Genomic DNA, 21,855 nt, shown 5'->3' with positions numbered 1-21,855 from the left:
GTGCGCACCCGTATTCGTTTGACGTCAGAGTTGGATAATGTGAACGTTGTTTTCTGGACTGTTTTCTTGTGCGCATCCGTGAACCGTACCCCAGTTCCACCAAAAAAAAGGGTGGTTTGAGGAACGAACTCTGGTACCGTTCACTTCTGATGTGAACACAATCATACTAAATCACAGAAGTGATCTGCTATTTGTGATGCTGATTTGGTTGTGTCTGAAACCCCATACTCAATGAGTAGCTTCTTAAAGGGATAGTTCACCCAAAAATTTAAATTGTATGTTTGTCTGCTAAAAGGGCATCCAGGATGTGGGTGACTTTGTTTCTTCAGTAGAACACAAATCAAGATTTTTAGCTTAAATCGTTGCAGTCTGTCAGTCTTAAAATGTAAGTGGATGGGAATCCATTGGAGTAAGATGGGAGTAAACAGATAAACATCAAGTTTTCATTTTTTGGTGAACTATCCCTTTAATTTCAACAAGTACTTACTTAATGAGTGCTAAAAGAGCACAAACTCTGTAGCCAGATCATGTTAAGTATGAATGAGTTCCAGACATCATCCGCCAAGTTGACGTTATCATGTGACCTTGACATTACAACAAGTGAAACAACTTAAAAGATATGAGCGACAGGATATATCCATCTGTAAATATTTTGATGTTGATAAAACATGCTCATTTTTTGGTCTTGTCGATGAAACAGGTGCTCATTTATTTTGTGATTTTGATATAACCAATAAATACTGGGTTGATTTAAGTTCTTATATTTTTAACCCTACTAAAGAGATCCACAATTTTATCCTTAAAGATATTTGTTTTATCACAAAAACACAAAATCGGCATCTCTTGAATATGTTATTAATTTCATTTTATGTGCAAAAGCACAAGCAAACATGGCTTAAATATCCTTTATGTTTTTCTCTTTTTCTTGTTGATTTTGACTCTCATGTTTCATCCTTAAAAATACATTATGATGAGAAGTTTAACCATTTCATTGTGCTTTTTTCTGTGCATAATCTCATGTGATGTACGCAAACCCATGATGTTTGGTTTGCTTTTTTATTATTATTATTATTATTTGTTATTGTTAGATACAACCATCTTTCCCTGATATTAAATGAACAGTAATTATAAGTTCAGCAATAATAATAAAATAGATAAGCGGGACAGGTGCAATAACACCTCATAGCATCACTAGCTCACACCACAACCCTGCCTAGTACGGTTTTCTTCTGCATTTACAATGTTTGCACAAAGGAGATGTCAGCCATCTGCTCGAAGATCTCGCTTTTGGAGAAGACTGTTGAATCTATAATTGAAAAATGTAAGTATGGCTATTTAAAAATTAAGATTACCCCAGAATGAATTGCATTGCTAGTCCACCCCAGCACAATAATAATGATAAATGCTAAACAATAATTAATTACTTTACTTTTGTTTTGTTTTTGTACTGAAAAATATATTTTAGTAAAACTAGCAAAATGTAATTTGTTTTGTCATATGACATACTATTGTCACACACCTGGACTCATTTAATGTGTTTTTGCCCGTGACCCAGTTTCTGTCTTTCCGTGTTTGATTGGTTCCCAGGTGTGTCCATTATCTTCCTCATGTGTTCCATGTCCCTGTTAATTTAATGATTCCATCCACCTGTGTTTCCCCAATTATCTGTTGTTCATAAGCCGTGTCCCTTCAGTTCTGTTTTGTCGGGTCTTCTCACTTGTGCTCACTTGTGACCACTCGCTACTTACGTGTGTCTACCTCTGTGCTCCATGTTGGATATCCCCTGTGTTGGATATATTAAAAGCCTAATTCCGTTTATCCTCGACTCCGTATTCCTTCAGGCAGCGTAAAACCGTGACAGAAGACCCGACCTCAAAAGAGAAAATAGAAAACTGCGTGTTCTTCCCTCCGTTTTGCTTTTGTTTTTTCACAGTCTTTTCTTTTCTTAGTGTCTATGGATCCCCTCTATCGTCCCGAATTCCTCATCCTCCTGCTGAAGCAGGAAGGACGTTCTCTCGAGGACCATACCAGACAGTTTTTCCTATTAGCTAATGCCACCAGCTACCCGGACGGCGCGCTCTGCACCTTCTACAACACCAGCCTGAACTCCAAATGCAGAGCGTTGTCGTCCGAAGATGGTCCTCGAGAGGATTTCGCCGCATACGTGGAGTGGACTCTGGCGAGAAATGGCACATCTTTCACCGTCAGCCCCGTAGAGGATCTCACCAGTCCCACTCCCTACCCAGAGACCAGCCAGCCACCAACTCGCTACACGGAGCCAGAGCCCACCGCAGAGCCCGAGCAATCCATTGACAGGGAACAGGATCTCGAGAGCGCGACTGACCAGGTGTGTGAGCCGGCCACACCGTGCATCGTGGGAGTCCTCGTGGAGATCGAGGGCGTGGAGGAAAGCCCTGCCCACACTCCTGCGACTGAGGGTGAGCTGTTTGCAGTCTCTGAAGATCATATGGAGCAAGTTCTGGATCTGATGGACTGGTCTATGGAGGTAATCCCTAATTTTCCTGTTTCCCCGCTGGTTCCGTCCAGCCCTGATTCCCCTGTATACCCTCTCAGTCTCCCACTCCTACCTCCTCCAGTCATTTCCTCTGCTCCATTTCCGCTGGTTCCGCCCAGCCCTGAGTTTTCTGTTTCTCCGCTGGTTACGCCCAGCCCTGAGTTTTCTGTTTCTCCGCTGGTTACGCCCAGCCCTGAGTTTTCTGTTTCTCCGCTGGTTCCGCCCAGCCCTGAGTTTCCTGTATCTCCGCTGGCTCCGCCCAGCTCTGAATCTTCTGTTTCTCCGCTGGTTCCGCCCAGCCCTGAGTTTTCTGTTTCTCCGCTGGTTCCGCCCAGCTCTGAATCTTCTGTGTCTCCGCTGGTTCCGCCCAGCTCTGAATCTTCTGTGTCTCCGCTGGTTCCACCCAGCTCTGAATCTTCTGTGTCTCTGCTGGTTCCGCCCAGCTCTGAATTTTCTGTGTCTCCGCTGGTTCCGCCCAGCTCTGAATTTTCTGTTTCACCGCTGGTTCCGCCCAGCCCTGAATCTTCTGTGTCTCCTGTATTCCCTCCCAGCCTCCCTCTCCCGCCTCCTCCCAAACCTGCTGGTCCCTCTACTCCTCTTTCGCTGGTTCCGTCCAGTCCTGATCCTCCTGTCCTTCCTCCCATCCTTCTCCTCTCTCCTCCTCCTAGACCAGCCAGTTCCTCGTCATCCCTGCTGGTGCCAGTCAGTCCCGCAGCTCACCCTCAGTCCGCGCCATCGGGGCGCGGTGGTTCGCCGCTGGACTGCCAGTCTCCAGCTCCGCCTTGGCGTGTTAAGGCCCTGTCTCCGCCTCCAGCCTCCGAGCCCTGGACTCCTCCTCGGTCCTTCGACCCAGCGGCTCCGCCTTGGCTCTTAGCTCCCTCATCTCCACGGTGGCCTGTCATCCCACCTGCTCCACCGGGCTCCCTCGTCCCTCCGGCTCCACCTTGGTCAGTCGTCGACCATCCGCCGCCTCGGGACTCCACTCCTCTGGTTCCACCTCGTCACTCCATCCCTCCGGCTCTGTCAGGCTCCTCCTTCCCTCCAGTTCCACCTCCATCCTCGGTCACTCCGGCTCCACAGCGGTCTGCCAGGACCCCGCCTCTGCCTTGGTCGCCTGAGCCTTCAGCTCCACCTAGGCCCTCCGGATCCTCGACGTCACCCTGGCTCTGCGGCTGTGCTGCTCCATCTTGGGCTCCTCGCCCACCGGTGCAGTCTCCGCCTGTCGGCCCCCTGGTGTATCGTCGACCCTTCCTTCACCATGGCTCCTCCCGCCGTCGACCCCACCTTGGATCTCCGTCCTGGCTGGTCTCTGGTGGACCATCTGGCTCCTCCTGCTCCTGTCTCCTCCCTGGCTCCTTCCTCCGTCGTCTCCTCCCTGGCTCCTCCTTCTGTGGTCCCTGTCTGCTGGCCCCCTCCTGGAAGTCCGTCCTCCACCGGAACCTCCTCCCAAGTTCCCACCTACGCCTCCCCCTGTTGTTTCTACGGTGCGAGGACGCACCTACCGGGAGGGGGGAGTACTGTCACACACCTGGACTCATTTAATGTGTTTTTGCCCGTGACCCAGTTTCTGTCTTTCCGTGTTTGATTGGTTCCCAGGTGTGTCCATTATCTTCCTCATGTGTTCCATGTCCCTGTTAATTTAATGATTCCATCCACCTGTGTTTCCCCAATTATCTGTTGTTCATAAGCCGTGTCCCTTCAGTTCTGTTTTGTCGGGTCTTCTCACTTGTGCTCACTTGTGCTCACTTGTGACCACTCGCTACTTACGTGTGTCTACCTCTGTGCTCCATGTTGGATATCCCCTGTGTTGGATATATTAAAAGCCTAATTCCGTTTATCCTCGACTCCGTATTCCTTCAGGCAGCGTAAAACCGTGACAACTATGCATGAATATACACTACATAGTCAATGGAACAAACACAGTCAATGTAAATAAACCATTTTTCAGTCAAGCAATGAATTAATGCATGAATCTAATAAAATATTTATATTTTATTTACTGACAACAATAGGATGAATTAAAGTAAGCATCACAATAAATAAATACATATGTCAACAACAGATGAAACAAAGCTTTATTTAAACTTATTGTTCTAACAATCATGTCATTACAGGTGGTGAAGCCCACATCCTACTGCCAACTCAACATAGCAGTTCTGTGACTTTATTTTGACGAGGCAGCTGACCACTGTGTCCACCTTCACCTGTCTTTGTCGTCGCTCATTGCTGCAATCAGATTGGAATCTGATCATGGATGGGAAGGTTCCTTACAGAACCCTGTGCAGCTTGTTTCAACAGCAAGCACTCCAGTGTGAAGCACAGTCGAGTAAACCTTTAGCATGCTGAAAACACACTGGTGCTCTATTTTCTTCAAGGCCTTAAAGGTGAGCCCTGCCTTCATGCCTGAGCTTGTTGCGTGCTGCGTGCAATCTCACTATTCTCAATGGAGACATCGTTGAGCCACAGATGAGGAAGACCATGATGACACTCCCCTGAACCACACAACCTTGAAGCAAGAGCGGGAGAACAATCTAGATCCCCCTGTGTTTGCCTGCTCTCCAAGAACAGGACTACCTGAAAAACATATTAACAGAGTAAAACACTTCATAATTCATGTTGCTTTCCATTTCTTGCTAAATATCATTTAATGTTTACAATTAAATTATGATTGTTGTTCTAGCTTTATTACTATTGTAGTGGGCTTTAAACCACTGAACTGGTAAGCAAAAGGTTGCTGGTTCGCAACCACCAGTGTGTTCTTAAGCAAGGCTCTTTACTCAAGGTTGCACCAGGGGATTGGGGGTCCCTCTAATAAAAACACTGCAAGTCACTTTGGATAAAAGCTTTATTATTTCTATATTAGAATTAACAAAATGATCTTACTTTCTTTTTTTGTTTTGGTTTGGTTTTCCTTTTTTCACCTTTTCTTGCAGGCCCTGCTCCACCACAAAGGAGCAGGGCCTGCAAATCTTTCAAATTACAATAATTAAAATAAAAATTTAAGACTTAAGATTTAATGTTAAAGATGTCTTATTCATCTCTGTAGTATACTCACTCAAAGCCTTTAATGGCATTATTCCTGCATCTGTCACTCTCCACCGGACAAGCACACGTGTATCTCACCTGTCCCTGTAACATCAGACAAGATTCAAGTCACCTCTGTGATTTAGTGCTTAATACTACATTTAAATGTTGAGGTAGTTGCTGATGTGTTAACTCCAACACAAATGCTCCTTTAATATCAACAATACTAATGGACAGATTAAATAGATATCTCATGTTTAGTTACTTTATGTAGATTTGATGATTAACATTACTTACATTCATCTTATATAAGCAGTTTTGATAACAGTGAATTCTACTACATAAAAGCACAGACTCTGAGTAACACACTCATTCAGATGCCTGATTCATGTTGTGATGTGCTCATCTGCTATACTCAAATCAAATTAAGGGTTCAAAAGTTTTTGAATTGTTGAATTTTTGAAATGTTGGTGGTGCTTTAGAGTTGGTCATAGAAACCCCAAAGTTGGTCACATCAATATTCATGACGATCACTAAAAGTGTTCCAATTTTCATAATTTTCCTATGTTCCTTTGGGGCTTGGCCCCAATAAAGGAAACATACAAATGCAATAGTAGCTTGGCCCCTAAAAATCCAAAGTACAAAAACTAAGCAAGCTAACATCAATTCATGTCCATCCATTCACCTTCTGCCAGGGATGTGCAGTATTTCAGATACATGTATTCAAAATACATATTTGTATCTTAATTTAAGTTTAGTATTTTTATATTTTCAAAATATAAAATACTTTGTGGCAGCCAGTCTCTTTAATAGGCTGCTGACTCCCTGTGTCAGCTTTTGTAGTTCAGTCTACCAAACCCAACTATCATGTACACAGGCTGCAGATGTTAGATGCCATTTTTAATCAAGGAAATCTGAGCATGTTGAAAACACTCTGCAAAGTGGATGAATGTAAAAACGCCATTTTCGTGTTGTAGTGTGGACTGTGAAAATGGAGGCTTTTAAAAACGATGATGCAGTCATGTGATGCATATTATACCAGTATATATCTGTGTTTATACTGGTAATGTGCATGTTATGTGCTATGCACGTTCACACTATTGCTACGGATGTGTTACTTTGCACACTCTTCATATCACAGTCCTGCAAAGATGAAACCAAATTTACTTTTATATGTATCAGGATTAATGTAGCCTAAATCTTTTAATAAGTTTTCAGTCTACATATATATATATATATATATATATATATATATATATATATATATATATATACTGCATTCTTACAGCCAGGTGAATGACCAGCTGGTGCAAACTGGAATCAAATCCACAGAAAATCCTTTTTCAATTAGCAGCAGCAGTAATGTTTAACTATAGGCTCTGATACACTTCAAGCTAAATTCTCCTCCTTTAGTCCACTATCAGCTCCAGTAGGGGTGGAATGGTTAAACTTACTCACGGTTCGGTTTGTATCATGGTTTTGGAGTAACAGTTTTGGTATTGTTCGGTATGTGCTATGTTTAGGGAAAAATTACTGGTGCATCTAAAAAAAATGCATATCATACAAAAAAAAAAAAAACCTTTTCCACGATATTCCAATTTTTGGAGATGCACCTGTATACTGTCAAATAAAAATAAAGATAATAAGAATATCTATCTATCTACAAGCAACATCAAAAATAAATACAATGGAATTAAAGATACAAATAAAATAAACAGTGATTTTCAGTTTTTTTTAGGTCTAGCATTTGTTTTTAGGTACATAAATTGAATAAAGTAATGAAATGTAAAACTGGATTGCATATTTCACTGTATGAATTAAATATTATATAAATATATTATACTGGGTTTTATTTTGTGTTTGGTTTTTGTTTGTGCGCAACAGTCGCCCAGAATTCCTCCTCCTGCTGCTGGAGCAGATCTCTCGAGGACCATGTGTAACCGTTCCGGCTGTCAGCTAACACCACCAGCTACCCAGCTGATGCTATCTGCTCATTCTATGCTGCGAGCTTGAACACCGTGAGCGACATCGTCCGATGGCTGTCGCAGAGAGGACTCTGGTGAGAAACAGATCATCATCCACTACCTGCCCCATGGATGATCTCGTCAGATTCTCGTCAGATTCTAGTGACAAGCCCACCATCTCCCCATGGTGTAGAGCATCAGCCCAAGCCTACTGATGATGGAGAGCCCATTACTGCCGTGATCAATAAGCCAGCACAATTCAGAGCGACTGAGCAGAGAATTGCCTCAGATTTGGAGCCCCACCCATCAAACCAGGTGCTGGAGATGGTGACAGAGCCCACTGCCAGGGAACAAGCCGTGGACGGTGGAGTTCCACCCACTGCACTGTAGATAAGGATGAGCTAATTATACATCTGGGGCTGCTGGACTAAGGTGACTTAATGGACTAGAAAACATGTCTGGAGGTCGACTTGCCCCCTTTCCTCTCTCCTTTGTCCCTGTTGGTCCTGTCCAGCCCTGAGGGGGATCCCATTTCCCAGTCCAGCCAGTAGTGGGCCCTGATTCCCGAAGGGCAGCCCTGAGAGCCCAGAGGCTCACGAATGCCCACCTACCCGCTCCTCCACCACTGTCATCTGGCAGCCTCTCTGCTCACCCTCCCTACATCGTCACCTCCCTGGTCCCCCCCGGTTTTCTACGGTGTGAGGATGCACCTTCCAGTAGAAGGGCAATATCAGGTTCATCGACTTGTTTTATGTTTTTTTCCTGTTTCTGTGCTCCCTTATTTGGTCATGTTCCTGTCTTCATTTAGATACCATCTGTTCACCTCTGTTTGGTAATTATCCTGTGTTTTTATAAGTTCTTGTCTGTTCATTTCTCCTCTGTTGGGTCTTCTCGTTGTGAACATCATCCTTGTGCTCTGTGTCTCCCTATTGGATCATTAAAGATCATTAAAGACTCTCGTTTTGTGAAATCTCCTCATTTAATCGTTCCCCTGCTCGAGGGTATTGTGACAATAGGTTTTTATACAGTATTTGTATTATCTTGCCTAAAATTATATTCTTTATCTGACTGATGATGACAAATGATTCTCTGTATTTCTGCAATCCAACTTTTCACTGGCCAACACTGCTGAAAGTCCCCAAAGATCTCTGACACTCACAACTCAAAAAAATTGGAAATACTGGTTTGGAATCGTTTCTTGGAAGTGATGGAATCAAACCTGGAATCAAGATAATAATAAAAAAAAACTTCTAGAAGGATGGTACTGTGTTAAGGATGTGATAGTTGATTCTACTTGTTAAAAAAACAAAACTATTATATTTGCTGTCAACTGTCATTTCATTTCAATTGAAAAACTTAGTTAGCCTGGATTCTCCACCAGTTATTTTTGCATATAAAAGGATCAATCGAACCACCCTTAAATTATCCATAACCACTACAGTATATATGCATATATAGTATTGTGTAGTGTATGCATATATACTGTATGGTATTGTCTATATAGTTTTTGTTCCTTCATTTATGTTCCTCACTGAGGCTTAAACAAGAACTTCATATTAAAACAAATGTCTTCCCTGATTTAACAGCATGCAAAACCAGAAACCATAACGTGACTCAGTAAAGTCAAAACTGTTTGGCCGAGACTCATTGTGAGTCAGTTTGTTTGTAACCAGCTGTTTTGTTTTGTGGGCTGAATGGCATTAAAATGCAACTGTATCCCACTTCAATATCAGCATGCGTGAACCTCCTCCACAAAACAAACAAGTTCTGCTTCTAGCGAGGAAGTCTATAAAACCCAAATTTCAGAAAAAGACCATAAACTAATTCATAAGGAAGCTAAGTCTGACTAAAAGACTAGTTTCACCTGCAGCCTCTGATATTCAAATGATGTGGTTCATGACCTTGTTTTAACAGAAAAACAGTGAGTAAGAATCCTGTTCAGAATTTAGCTTAGTTTCATCTGATTGAAATATGACAACAGAAACTGACTCATAACTTGAAATATTCTGTCTATCTTAGCTATAGGTTATCTTTGATCAACGTAAGGGTCTTTCCCCAAAATGAAGTAAAGACTCCTGGTTTTATGAAAATTCACAGTTTTTAAGTTTTAGACATTCGACTTTGTTTATGTCAAGCTACTGTGGGAATTCAAAGAAAACATAGCAATGCCTGCATGTTAAATGTGTGACAAATTTTGTGTTGCGTTCAATTAAATTGTTAAAATACATAAATATACATTTTCCTTAAGTGGAAATATTGAGTATCACCTTTTAAGGTATGTTCTCAATATCATGCCTCAGACTCAATTTCCGCTGCATCTCTTTATTTTTGTATGCAAATATTGCATAAGAATTTGGGACTTTTGTGATGTTAGTCATCATAAATGGTTAAAGTAAAGGGAAAAAAAGTGAAAAATGGAAAATTGTTTTTGTGTGATTGGTCTAGCAAAAAACAGACTGTGATCGAAACAAACTTTCAAAAACTATTAAAAAAATATATATGATAAAGGTCTATATGTAATGCTCTAATGTATGACTATCTAACAGCTGATATGAAATACTTTAGGAGCAGTTTTGGTTAAGTTGCTCAAAAAAGTAATCCACTACAAATTACTAATTACTTCTTTAAAATTGTAATTTACATTTACATTACTGATTACTCTATATAAAAAGTAATCAGATTACTAATTACTTTACTTTCAAGTTACTTTCAAGCTTACTTTACCTTTCAAGTTATCAAACCTAGAAAATACACTACAAAGAGAAACGTATAGTTCTTTCATTTATTTGATAACTTTTTTTTTTTTGTAAAATAAATAAACAAATAGGGTTTGCTTTCTGCATTCAGTCTCTGAGAATATCTTCCTGAAACGAGCCACTAAAGTGAATGAAAATGACCTGAGAAATTCAGTATATCTAAAGAAAGTTTGACATGCATATTATTAAATGAAGTAAGTTTAAACAAATATTCTATGTTAAAATAAGCCATATGAAATCATCGCAAGGTAAAATCTTTCCTGTCTGAGCTCACCTATAATGTGTCTGCGCAGATTGCATGCCTTAAAGGGTTAGTTCACCCAAAAATGAAAATTATGTCATTAATAACTCATCCTTATGCTGTTCCAAACATGTAAGACCTCCTTTTATCTTCGGAACACAGTTTAATATATTTTAGATTTAGTCCGAGAGCTCTCAGTCCCTCCATTGAAGCTGTGTGTACGGTATACTGTCCATGTCCAGAAAGGTAAGAAAAACATCATCAAAGTAGTCCATGTGACATCAGAGGGTCCGCACTGTAAAAAGCAATTAGTTGAATTTACTTGGAAAACCTGTGGAAACTGATTACCTCAAATCTCTCAAGCAAATTAGTTAATCAATTTTGAGTTGATACAACTTATTGCAGCTTTGCAAATCTAACTTGGGTATTTGTAGTGGTAACTAGAAAACTTGAGTATTCGTAACTCAATCTGACCAGTTGAGCCAACTTACACATTCAAGATAATTTTAGTACAATCAAAAGAGTAAACTTAACAAGTCTGCTTGTTCACATTACTAGAAAAAAGTGTGGAAACTGATTACCTTAAATTTCTCAAGTAAGTTGTACTAAAAATTCTAAGTTAAAACAGACAAAATATCTTTGACACAACACTGGGACATTTATTTGTTCCATAAAACAATGTCATGCCTTCAAATCAACACAGCACACTGCATTTTTTCACATACAGCAATTACATACAATCAATGCTCCCTTTTTTGACATTTTTACCTTTTCTAACAGTGGTGAAATACAGCATTTTTTTCTAAAATTAGCACCTTTTCTAAAACAAACCACTTAACCCTGTTAAGCAAATTGCACGTTTTCCTACAGGAAACAAAAGATTCTTCTGTTTTTTTAGTACTGAACAACCTTCCTATTTATTTTAAAAGTTTCTTTAAAGACTACACTATATTCTAAAATATAAAATTACATTCCTGATTACTATTTTCTATCTCCGCAATGGTCAATTCTGAACAAACTGAAAAATGGTCAATCATGGCACAACAATGTTACAGCAACAGGCGATTTTTCAGGTTTGAGAGACTTGCCCCGAGTGACAATCACACTTTGAAAGAAATCAAACATGTTCTTCAGTACAGCAGGATACTCTACATTCAGAGCATAAATGAGCCAAAAAAGCAGGCACATTGCTTTGGGAAGGTTTCCCAGATCATCCATTACAACTCTACCTTCCAAAATAATTGCAGTGAATGTGGCATCCAGATGCAAACAGTAAGGCACGGTTGCAGAGTCCTCAGGTATCACAAACAATATTCCGATTGAAATTCCGGACATCTCTCCTTTGTCATCACAGTCCTAAAAACATGAGCAGCATATGACAAGAATGAAGTGAAAGTAACATCATACATTCAGAACATATATTCATGTTAAAAATATGCAAATAAATTAACGTATTATGACGCAAAGTTCTTTTCATATTTGACACAGCAGCAGATGCAGAGGATGATTTTGTTTTCCTGCGATATATTTTTAATTTCCCACAATTGTTTTTTACTTGAGCTGCCACAAAATAAAATGTATTCTTTTTATTTAAGCTGCAGTCCATAACTTGGTGCTCAGGCGGTTAATAAACAGAACTGTCTGTGTCTTGTATAAGAACGTTGTAGCCGGAGCTACTTTTTATGTCGATAAGAATAAAACTAAAAATAAGTTTTGTTTTTTTGACAAATCACAAAAATCTACTAATTTAACTTAAGTTCAGTGTTTATTCAAGACATGTGAACAGTCAGTAATAAAATAAGAACTAATGAGCAAATCACAAGCAGTCGCACCAAATAAATACACAACAACAAAGCCACAAAATAAACAGGGGTTTAAGTTTCAGGCAGTTCTAACAATTCAGCTGCAGAAATTGAATAATTAAATGTAAAGCAACACTGAATTATCTTCACTACATAAATTAAATATACATTGTCTGGCCAAAATAAAATTCTAACACTTAAGTATTTCCAAGGATTATTTTGTTGTTGTTTGGCCAGGCAATGTAATTTCTATAGCTAAATACTATTGTTAGAACTACCCCAAAAAACGTAAACCCCCGTTTATTTTGTGTCTTTGTAGTTGTGTATTTATTTGGTGCTAGTGCTTGTGATTTGTTCATTAGTTCTTATTTTATTACTGACTGTTTACTTGTTACCACAAGACCACAGGAAACAGATGATTCTTCTGCACAATCTGACTTTGCTGCAGCCTGGAATTGAACTACTGGTTTCGTCTGGTCAGAGGAGAACTGACCCCCAACTGAGCCTGGTTTCTCCCAAGGTTTTTTTTTTTTCTCCATTCTGTCACCAATGAAGTTTCGGTTCCTTGCCGCTGTCGCCTCTGGCTTGCTTAGTTGGGGTCACTTCATTTACAGCAAAATCGTTGACTTGATTGCAAATAAATGCACAGACACTATTTAACTGAACAGAGATGACATCACTGAATTCAATGATGAACTGCCTTTAACTATCATTTTGCATTATTGACACATTGTTTTCATAATAAATGTTGTTCAATTGCTTTGACGCAATGTATTTTGTTTAAAGCGCTATATAAATAAAGGTGACTTGACTTGTGAATAAACACTGAACTTTTAGTTAAAATAGTAGATTTTGTGGTGATACCAAAATGGGTCAAAACAATAAAAGCTCCAGTCCGTAGCTTTTTGTTTTGTGTTCAAAATTGACAATTTCTATAATGAGTCAGTACATCATGAATCCATTTTACAAACCATGTTTTTGGTTTCTTTGGGCAAAAAAGGATTCTTGTAGTTATTTTTATTTAAGTTTGAACCACTGATGTCCCATGGAATATTTTAACGATGTCCTTACTACATTTCTGGCTTTTGGAACATTTTAGTTACATTGCTGTCAATGCAGGATCAGGAAGCTCTTCGATTTCATTCAAAATGCGTACATTTTTATTCTGAAGATGGATGAAACTCTTACGGGTTTGGAACAACAAAAGGCTGAGTGATTAATGACAATTTTTGTTTTTATTTTTGGGTGAACTATCCATTTACACAACTATGTCAGAAGAAACACCCATCTCCATATATTTCAGGATGACAGTGTCAAGATTCTTTGGACCAAAAGTGTGAAGAAAAAAAAAGGTTCAGTGAGCATGAGGAATCATTTTCATTTATGAATTGAATTGATCTTCACCCTACTGAAAGCCTTTAGGATATGCTGGAGTTGGCTTGACTCTCCCATTGTCATTACAAGATCTTGGCCAAAAATTAATGCAACTCTTGATGGAAATAAATGTTTCCTAACATTGTTGAAACAATGTCTCAATGAAAGCACAAAATGACGACAGCTATAGGTAGCCCAATGAAAAATTAAAAAAAAAAAACAATGTAATCTCAACATTGTCATTTCGGCATATGGACAGGAGTACTTATATAAAATATAAAAAGCTACACACCGCATTAATTAGGGATCAAATAATTATTGTCAAACTACAACATGCAAGAAACATCAATCACTTCAATAATGATTACATTATAAAATATTAAGTATTTGCTTATTAGCGATTAGTTCTTGTTGAAGGGATAGTTCGCCCAAAAGTGAGTATTCTGTCATTAATTACTCACAGTCATGTTGTTTTAAACCAGTAAGACCTTTGTTCATCTTCAGAACACAAATTAAGATAATTCTGATGAGATACCTCCTCTTTTCTGTTCTCCTTATCGGACTGTTGTCCTTAATTGTACCAACCTTTGTCTAATTTCCTAAACATTATTAACTCTTTTCGTTCTCATGATCTTACTCTCTTATCTAACTAATATTTTTTTGCTTTAATTTTTTATTTTCTATTAATTCTTAATTTATCTTTCACTTTTTCTGTATCCTAATTTTTTCATATTTCTTAATTACATTTCCTATCAGGTCGCAAAAATGGTTTAAGAAGTGTTTGCAACAGTTAAATAACCAGAATAATCACAGACAAAGCTACTTACAAAACATGTCTTGTAAAAATCAGTCGGGTCTGCTCTAAGGAGAAGTGGAAGGCCATGAAGAACGGCTGTTCGCCTACCAATGATTTCAGATTTCTGTAAAGTTATGTAACATTGTAAAAAGTAAGAGTTAATAGCATTCATAGCACAAACACAACACAGAGCAACAGTTGTTTCACCAGAAAATAAATAAATAGGGTGTGCCTGTGTAGCTTACCTCATTTTCAATCTGTTGCAGAATCTTCTTAAGCTTACATCCAATGTCTCCCCCTTTGGCCTTGAAGATATGAATGAACCGTTGAGTGAATCTGTCCAGTTCTTGAAAATTCGGTTTGCAGGTTTTTGCCAGATATGCGACTGAACTCCAATATCAAAAAATAAATAAATAAAAAAAAGGTAAGCCAGACTAAAATTAATCACGTCACTGAAACATGCAAGTATAAATTAAACATCAACCTCAAAAGTGGTAAATGAAGTTGAATTTCGATTTTAAATCTGCATAGAAAATGTTCCGACTGGACCACCTCCTCCTCCTCCTGGATTTCACTCCTTTTGGCAAAGCAGAACCGACACTGCCAATCAATGAGCACCTAAATTATCAGAAAGACACAAAAAGTAAATTTTTAATTATATTAATTATAAATTAAATGTAGAGTAGACATTACTCTTAAAATTGCAATTTCAGTATGGACACTGCACCATTTCATTATTTTTCAGGTGCTGCCTCTATGGATTCTGTGCAGGGCTCCTCAAAACTGCGAAGTAGGCAGTGAAATATCAAAGGGGTATTCTTAAGTGCATTGGTCTGGCTACCATGTACGTTACCTGATGTGAATGATTTTTCTTTAAGTGCACTCTAAGTGAATTAAATGACTTGAACATAGACAATCGGTATAGATACATGGAATTGGAGTACTTCTTCCATATTTCAATCGTTAGTGTTTTAGCAGCTGAGCACTCTTTTCACACACAAAAAAAAGGTGAATTTACACTTCCACTGCATGAATAAATCACAAAATCGAATATAGAAATGACTTAATGAAGCTATCGTAACGCATAAGTTATCTCACGCGGTTCATTTCCACGTGAACGACACGTGAAGAGCATGTTCTAGAAGCGGAGTAAGTTACAGGCCTCACAGTTAACGGCCTATGACAAAGCTCTTACAACTGATTAAAATCTCTTCCAAACTGTATATTCAAAACAATGTTTACTGAAAATCGATTTCTGTAATGTAACAAATAAGAAACTGGTCTCAACTGATGGTTAGACAGTAACGTATACTTCGTTTAAACTAAGTTAATAAAATGGACCTTTTGCGCTTACAACACATCGAGCAAAATAAATTATTTTATTTAAGTTTTTATGCTCAATACAATGACGACAGCGTACACGGTGAGAACTTAGTTTATAAGTAGGTCATCAACATACCTAGTTGTGCTGCCACACATCTGAAGTTCGTCGTCGTCGTCTCGATTCCGAACACCTGCGTCCATTTAACATTGCGCATGCGCAGAGACTGCGTCAAGCGGGATGAAAACGAGTTGACGAAAAATTCTTCCTCTTCTTTAGTTTTCTGGCGGTTACAGGCCGAGTTGAAGAAATGGCAACAGTTCTTAAACATATATTAATTGTTTCGTCCAGACCTGCCAATAAGCTTAAATCTTATTGGTTGTTCATTTATTTCACCCCACCAATGGGGAAAATTAAGAACAATATTTTTTATATTCATATATTCAAACCATAAACCATTGTACCATAAAACATGGCTGCTTTATACACACACACACACACACACACACACATATATATATATATATATATATATATATATATATATATACATATACGTATACATATATATACATACACACACACACACACACACACACACACACACACACACACATATATATATATATATATATATATATATATATATATATATATACATATACATTTACATATATATATTTGATGGAAACTGTACTGACTTCTCTATATGTTATTCATTATGTTTTTTGTGCCAACCACATTGTTGTGTCAGCCTAGTCCAATACACTAGATGTTCTAAAGTTCGGATTACTTAAGATATTTAGTTTAACTACCGCATCTAACTGAAAGTTAATATTACACAGCCTAATCGAGTAAAACCAACAAATTTGCCAAAATCAGTTGTATTTACAAGCTTCTCTTAAGTAGATTCAATGATTACTTTTTACAGTGCGTTAGAATATTTTGAAGCATCAGAAATACATTTTGGTCCAAAAATAGCAAAAACGATGACTTTATTCAGCATTGCCTTCTCTTCCGTGTCTGTGTGAGAGAGAGTTCAAATCAAAGCAGTCTGGATATCCGGTTCGCGAACGAATCATTCAGTTCATCAAATCGAACTGAAACGTTTAAAACGGTCAGTCAATGTACTGTTTGAGTAAATGAATTACTCCGGGATATTGGTTTGTTTGAACTTAGAGGGAGTGTCAGCCACATTAAAAAAGTTAACATCTTAAGTCATTTGTGGATTAATGCGTATTAGAGATGCGAACCGTTTACAACGATTCAGTTCGATTTGGTGAACTGAATGATTCGTTCGCGAACCGGAAATCCAGCTGCTTTGATTTGAACTCTCTCTGACAACAGATACGGAAGAGAAGACAATGCTGAATAAAGTTTTTGCTATTTTTGGACCAAAATGTATTTTCGATGCTTCAAAAAATTCCAACGGACCCTCTGATGTCACATGGACTACTTTGATGATGTTTTTCTTACCTTTCTGGACATGGACAGTATACCGTACACACAGCTTCAATGGAGGGACTGACAGCTCTCGGACTAAATCTGAAATATATTAAACTGTGTTCCGAAGATAAAAGGAGGTCTTACATGTTTGGAACAGCATAAGGGTGAGTTATTAATGACATAATTTTCATTTTTGGGTGAACTAACCCTTTAAGATAATCATCTACGCAAAACCAGGCTTGAAATGCGTGAACATGTAAATGTCCACATCACCTCCATGTACAAAGAAATAATGAAGTTCATCTTCAGTTCAAGTTCACTTTTCGCCTGCAGTACCATGGCAAAAGCCAAAGAAAAAGCTTGTCGGAGAAGAATTATAGCCTTGAAGGCAGAATATAAATATCAAATAATTAAATCATTATTAAAAACTAAAAAAGGAGACAACAACAGAACAATAGAAGATGGCATTCTTTCCATCTCCACAAGGACTTTTAATCGCAGATCAACATTGTATAATTTTTTTTACTTTGTTTTATTTTATATAAGAAGGTGTAATATTTAAATATATTAACTTTCACGTAAACACACACACAACTCAAATGCATACTGAGGGAGGGAATCTAGCAGACCAATCACAACATTTGTGGTCCACGTAAGAATTGAGGCGCTGTTAGAGTTTTGGAGGGGTGCACTTCAGGCTACGGTGTAGGCTACGGTTTAGGATGTGTGTTTATGCGTAGGCTACGGCATAGGTTTGATGCAGAAGTATAAATCAGTCTTAAGCCATGAATTGTGATGCTGAAGCAGCTTAATGCAATGGATGACCTCATTTTAATGAATAATTTATTTGTACTTATATTAGTGTAACTGTGACATAAATTTGTACACATTCAATTGTTGAAATTTTACCAAACTATAATGCGAGACTAAAATATGTTGAGTGCAATAATTTGAAATGAATTGAAGTACGACCTTCATTGTATCTATAGGTGCATCTCAGTAAATTAGAATGTTGTGGAAAAGTTCATTTATTTCAGTAATTTAACTCAAATTATGATATTTAATTAAATTAATTCAATGCACACAGACTGAAGTTGTTTAAGTCTTTGGTTCTTTTAATTTTTATGATTTTGGCTCACATATAACAAAAATCTCTACAAATTAGAATATGGTGACATGCCAACTAGGTAATCAACTCAAAACACCTACAAAGGTTTCCTGAGCCTTCAAAATGGAATCTCAGTTTGGTTCACTAGGCTACACAACCATGGGGAAGACTGCAAATATTCATTGCCAAAGAAGCTGGCTGTTCACAGAGTGCTGTATCCAAGCATGTTAACTGGAAGTTGAGTGGAAGGAAAAAGTCTGGAAGATAAAGATGCACAACCAACCGAGAGAACCACAGCCTTATGAGGATTGTCAAGCAAAATCGATTCAAGAATTGGAGTAAACTTCACAAGGAATGAACTGAGGTGTGGGTCAAGGCATACAGACGTGTCAAGGAATTTGGCTACAGTTGTCGTATTCGTCTTGTTAAGCCACTCCTGAACCACAGACAACATCACAGGCGTCTTACCTGGGCTAAGGAGAAGAAGAACTGGACTGTTGCCCAGTGGTCCAAAGTCCTCTTTTCAGATGAGAGCAAGTTTTGTTTTTCATTTGGAAACCAAGGTCCTAGAATCTGGAGGAAGGGTGGAGAAGCTCATAGCCCAAGTTGCTTGAAGTCCAGTGTTCAGTTTCCACAGTCTGTGATGATTTGGAGTACAATGTCATCTGCTGGTGTTGGTCCATTGTGTTTTTTTGAAAACCAAAGTCACTGCAACCATTTACCAAGAGATTTTGGACCATTTCCTCCTGCTGACCAGCTTTTTGAAGATGCCGATTTAATTTTCCAGCAGGATTTGGCACCTATCCACACTGTCAAAAGCACCAAACGTTTGTTAAATGACCATGGTGTTGGTGTGCTTGACTGAGAATCTATGGGGTATTGTCAAGAGGAAAATGAGAAACAAGAGACCAAATAAGGAAGATGAGCTGAAGGCCACTGTCAAAGAAACCTGGGCTTCCAGACCACCTCAGCAGTGCCACAAACTGATCACCTCCATGCCATGCCGAATTGAGGCAGTAATTAAATAAAAAGGAGCCCCTTCCAAGTATTGAGTACATGTACAGTAAATGAACATACTTTCCAGAAGGCCAACAATTCACTATTTTTTTATTGGTCTTATATGAAGTATTCTAATTTGTTGAGATGGGTTTTTATTATATGTTAGCCAAAACCATTACAAGTAAAAGAGCCAAAGTCTTAAACTACTTCAGTCTGTGTGCAGTGTGTCATCTGCATTTTAGCTCACATTCTCCAGTGATTTATTAAAGGACATACTGATGCACGAAACATGATTTTTACTTCATTATTTTTAACACAGCATTTTTAACTAAAGTAACATATTTTTATTGGTGTAAGTAACCGTAAGCAAATTACGTAAATTTAAAATGTATATAAAATGCATTACTGCATTACCAGGAAAAGTCATTCAATTACAGTAACATTACTGTGTAGCGCATGATACGACAATCAGTCATAATGCTCTAAAATTATTTGTAATTAAAAAAATGTATGCATGTGGCCTTTCTGATACGTGTGTGTGTGTGTGATATCTAGTGTCATTTTTATAGTGTGAAACATCATCAGTATTTTCTTGCATTTTACACCATTAGCCACAGATAAAACTGATTTGTATCACCTCTGCTCACATACACACCAAAGACAACATGAAACAAATAACATTCACAAGCCTTTCTGTCAAGTGGCATGTTTCCAAGTGAATATTCACACGAAGAGGAAAAATAAATGTATCTATCAGGAACTGATTGGATGGAGGAAAAAAGTCTTTATGAGTTAAAAACTGCCGCTGACATCAACCCGAAAGGGCAGCATTTATTAAACATACGAAGAGGGTTTATTTAAATTACATGTTGATTTTAACCTTTTTCAGGCCCACACAGAATCTGCAGAGAATGTTTTGCAGATTTCCACAGAACTGTAACACCAGTCATTAAAAATTGTACATATCCACTGCCTTTTGAGTGTTCTTTTTATTTTTTTAATTTTTTTTTATCGACAAAACAACATCCATTCAAACAAGCCAAAAGGGAAGGGGGAGCAACAAACACAATATGAATAATTCACACATTTCTTTTGGTGTGAAATCTTTACAGATTTTTATAAAATAAACATAAGAATAACTTTGATATTGTTAGTAATATTTCAAGATGAACATTTACTTAACCTAAGCAACTTAGCTTTACTTGATTATCCAGATAGCTTTTTTTTTCTTTAGAAAAATCAGTGAGTATCAAATATGATATTTGTTTGTTTGTTCATCTCTCAGTCATCACTGTATTACATCGCATTATGAGTTTTGATGATCAAACTAAGCATTTAAATATCACCTTACTAAGACACATTATTGGAGTTTTAGAGTTTCAATTAAAATGTAAATAATTTAAATTAATTCTCAGCTATACTGTTATAAAGATCTCATTGATTTATATTACGCTCACTTTTTCATGCATTTTGTCAATATACTGTAAATATCAGCATCTGCACCAAATTGCATAGTTTTTTGTTTTTGTTTGGCTTGAGTTTGAGTCTCTTAATAAAACTGAGATGTTTATTTCTTTCATATTAAATCATATAATCCATAAAAGCTTGATGTATAAAATATGATATTCAACAAAAAACACTGTCAAGTTTGTTATATATTTTGTTAAAGGTTCAATACACTTATCAGTCTAAAAAATATTAAATTAAAAAAACAAAAACCAACAACTGACTCTTATTTCATATATCAGACTTAAACTGATCGTCACACACTTTCTTTTTTTCTGGATGGATTTTCATCATCAGCCACAGAAAATTGGCTGGCACAGCATTAATTGGAAGATGACATGTTTTATTGATGTCATGATATCGATTTCTCTAGACCCCCACCCACTCACCCACACTCACGCATTAACCCACGCACACATTTGGCTTTCCAGGTTGAGGTAGATCATTAAGATCTAGACATGACTGGCAGAGGAAAGTTTTGAATCATGCAATTTCACCTTGTGCAAAAATTGTCTTCCATGATCTTTGTGAAGGGAGGAATCCCCAGGGTGAACCTGTCGTGTCCAGGGGTCACTAGGGCCTTCCCCATCTAGGTATGTCAGCCGCCAACCTCCGTCTACCACTTCCTGTTCAGCACAGCCTACGATTGGCCGGCGGTGGGGCTCATTCACATGCCAACTATGATCTCATTTCCTGTTCTGTCATACTGTTGTGATACTGTGGATCTGAACCTGTGTTTTTTTAATATAATAGAGATGCTCATATAGTTTATATTCAAATTACAAATCAGTTTTTTTTATTTAATGTTTTAATTTTAAAATTATAGTCAATTTTTTTCTGATAGTTTTTATTAATATACTGAATAGGGTTTTTCTTTGTATACAAGTTTTAGTCCTTATCATTTTATCTTTTTTTTTTTTTTATAGTTTATTCTGATGTGATTTTTTAATGAATTTTTTAGGATTTTGTTTCTATTATAACCCTAGGCACAAGCAGGTTTAAG

General features: G+C 37.9%; 1 protein-coding gene across 4 annotated transcripts; it reads right to left on the bottom strand.

Moving 5' to 3' along the window:
- Window positions 1–11,136: 11,136 nt before the first annotated feature.
- LOC113091918 (uncharacterized) lies at window positions 11,137–16,282 on the bottom strand. Of its 4 annotated transcripts, none has more exons than XR_003287472.1 (5): window positions 15,932–16,282; window positions 14,957–15,090; window positions 14,718–14,862; window positions 14,504–14,596; window positions 11,137–11,856 (listed from the first exon to the last, which is right to left on the bottom strand). XR_003287472.1 is itself a non-coding variant. In XM_026257601.1 (5 exons), exons 1-5 carry the CDS (start codon window positions 15,200–15,202, stop codon window positions 11,530–11,532), a joined length of 711 nt encoding a protein of 236 aa, XP_026113386.1. In that variant the 5' UTR covers window positions 15,203–15,357; the 3' UTR covers window positions 11,137–11,529. The 4 variants fall into 4 exon arrangements, 2 of the variants coding, with proteins under 2 accessions (XP_026113386.1, XP_026113387.1); XR_003287473.1 differs by having other exon boundaries at window positions 14,718–14,857; window positions 15,932–16,281; XM_026257601.1 differs by lacking the exon at window positions 15,932–16,282 and adding an exon at window positions 15,200–15,357 and having other exon boundaries at window positions 14,718–14,871.
- Window positions 16,283–21,855: the final 5,573 nt, after the last annotated feature.

Source organism: Carassius auratus, unplaced genomic scaffold, assembly GCF_003368295.1.
Source record: "Carassius auratus strain Wakin unplaced genomic scaffold, ASM336829v1 scaf_tig00214358, whole genome shotgun sequence".
NCBI lineage: Eukaryota > Metazoa > Chordata > Actinopteri > Cypriniformes > Cyprinidae > Carassius > Carassius auratus.
The sequence above is the reverse complement of the archived record's forward strand: the minus strand, read 5'-3'. Positions and strand labels throughout refer to the sequence as shown.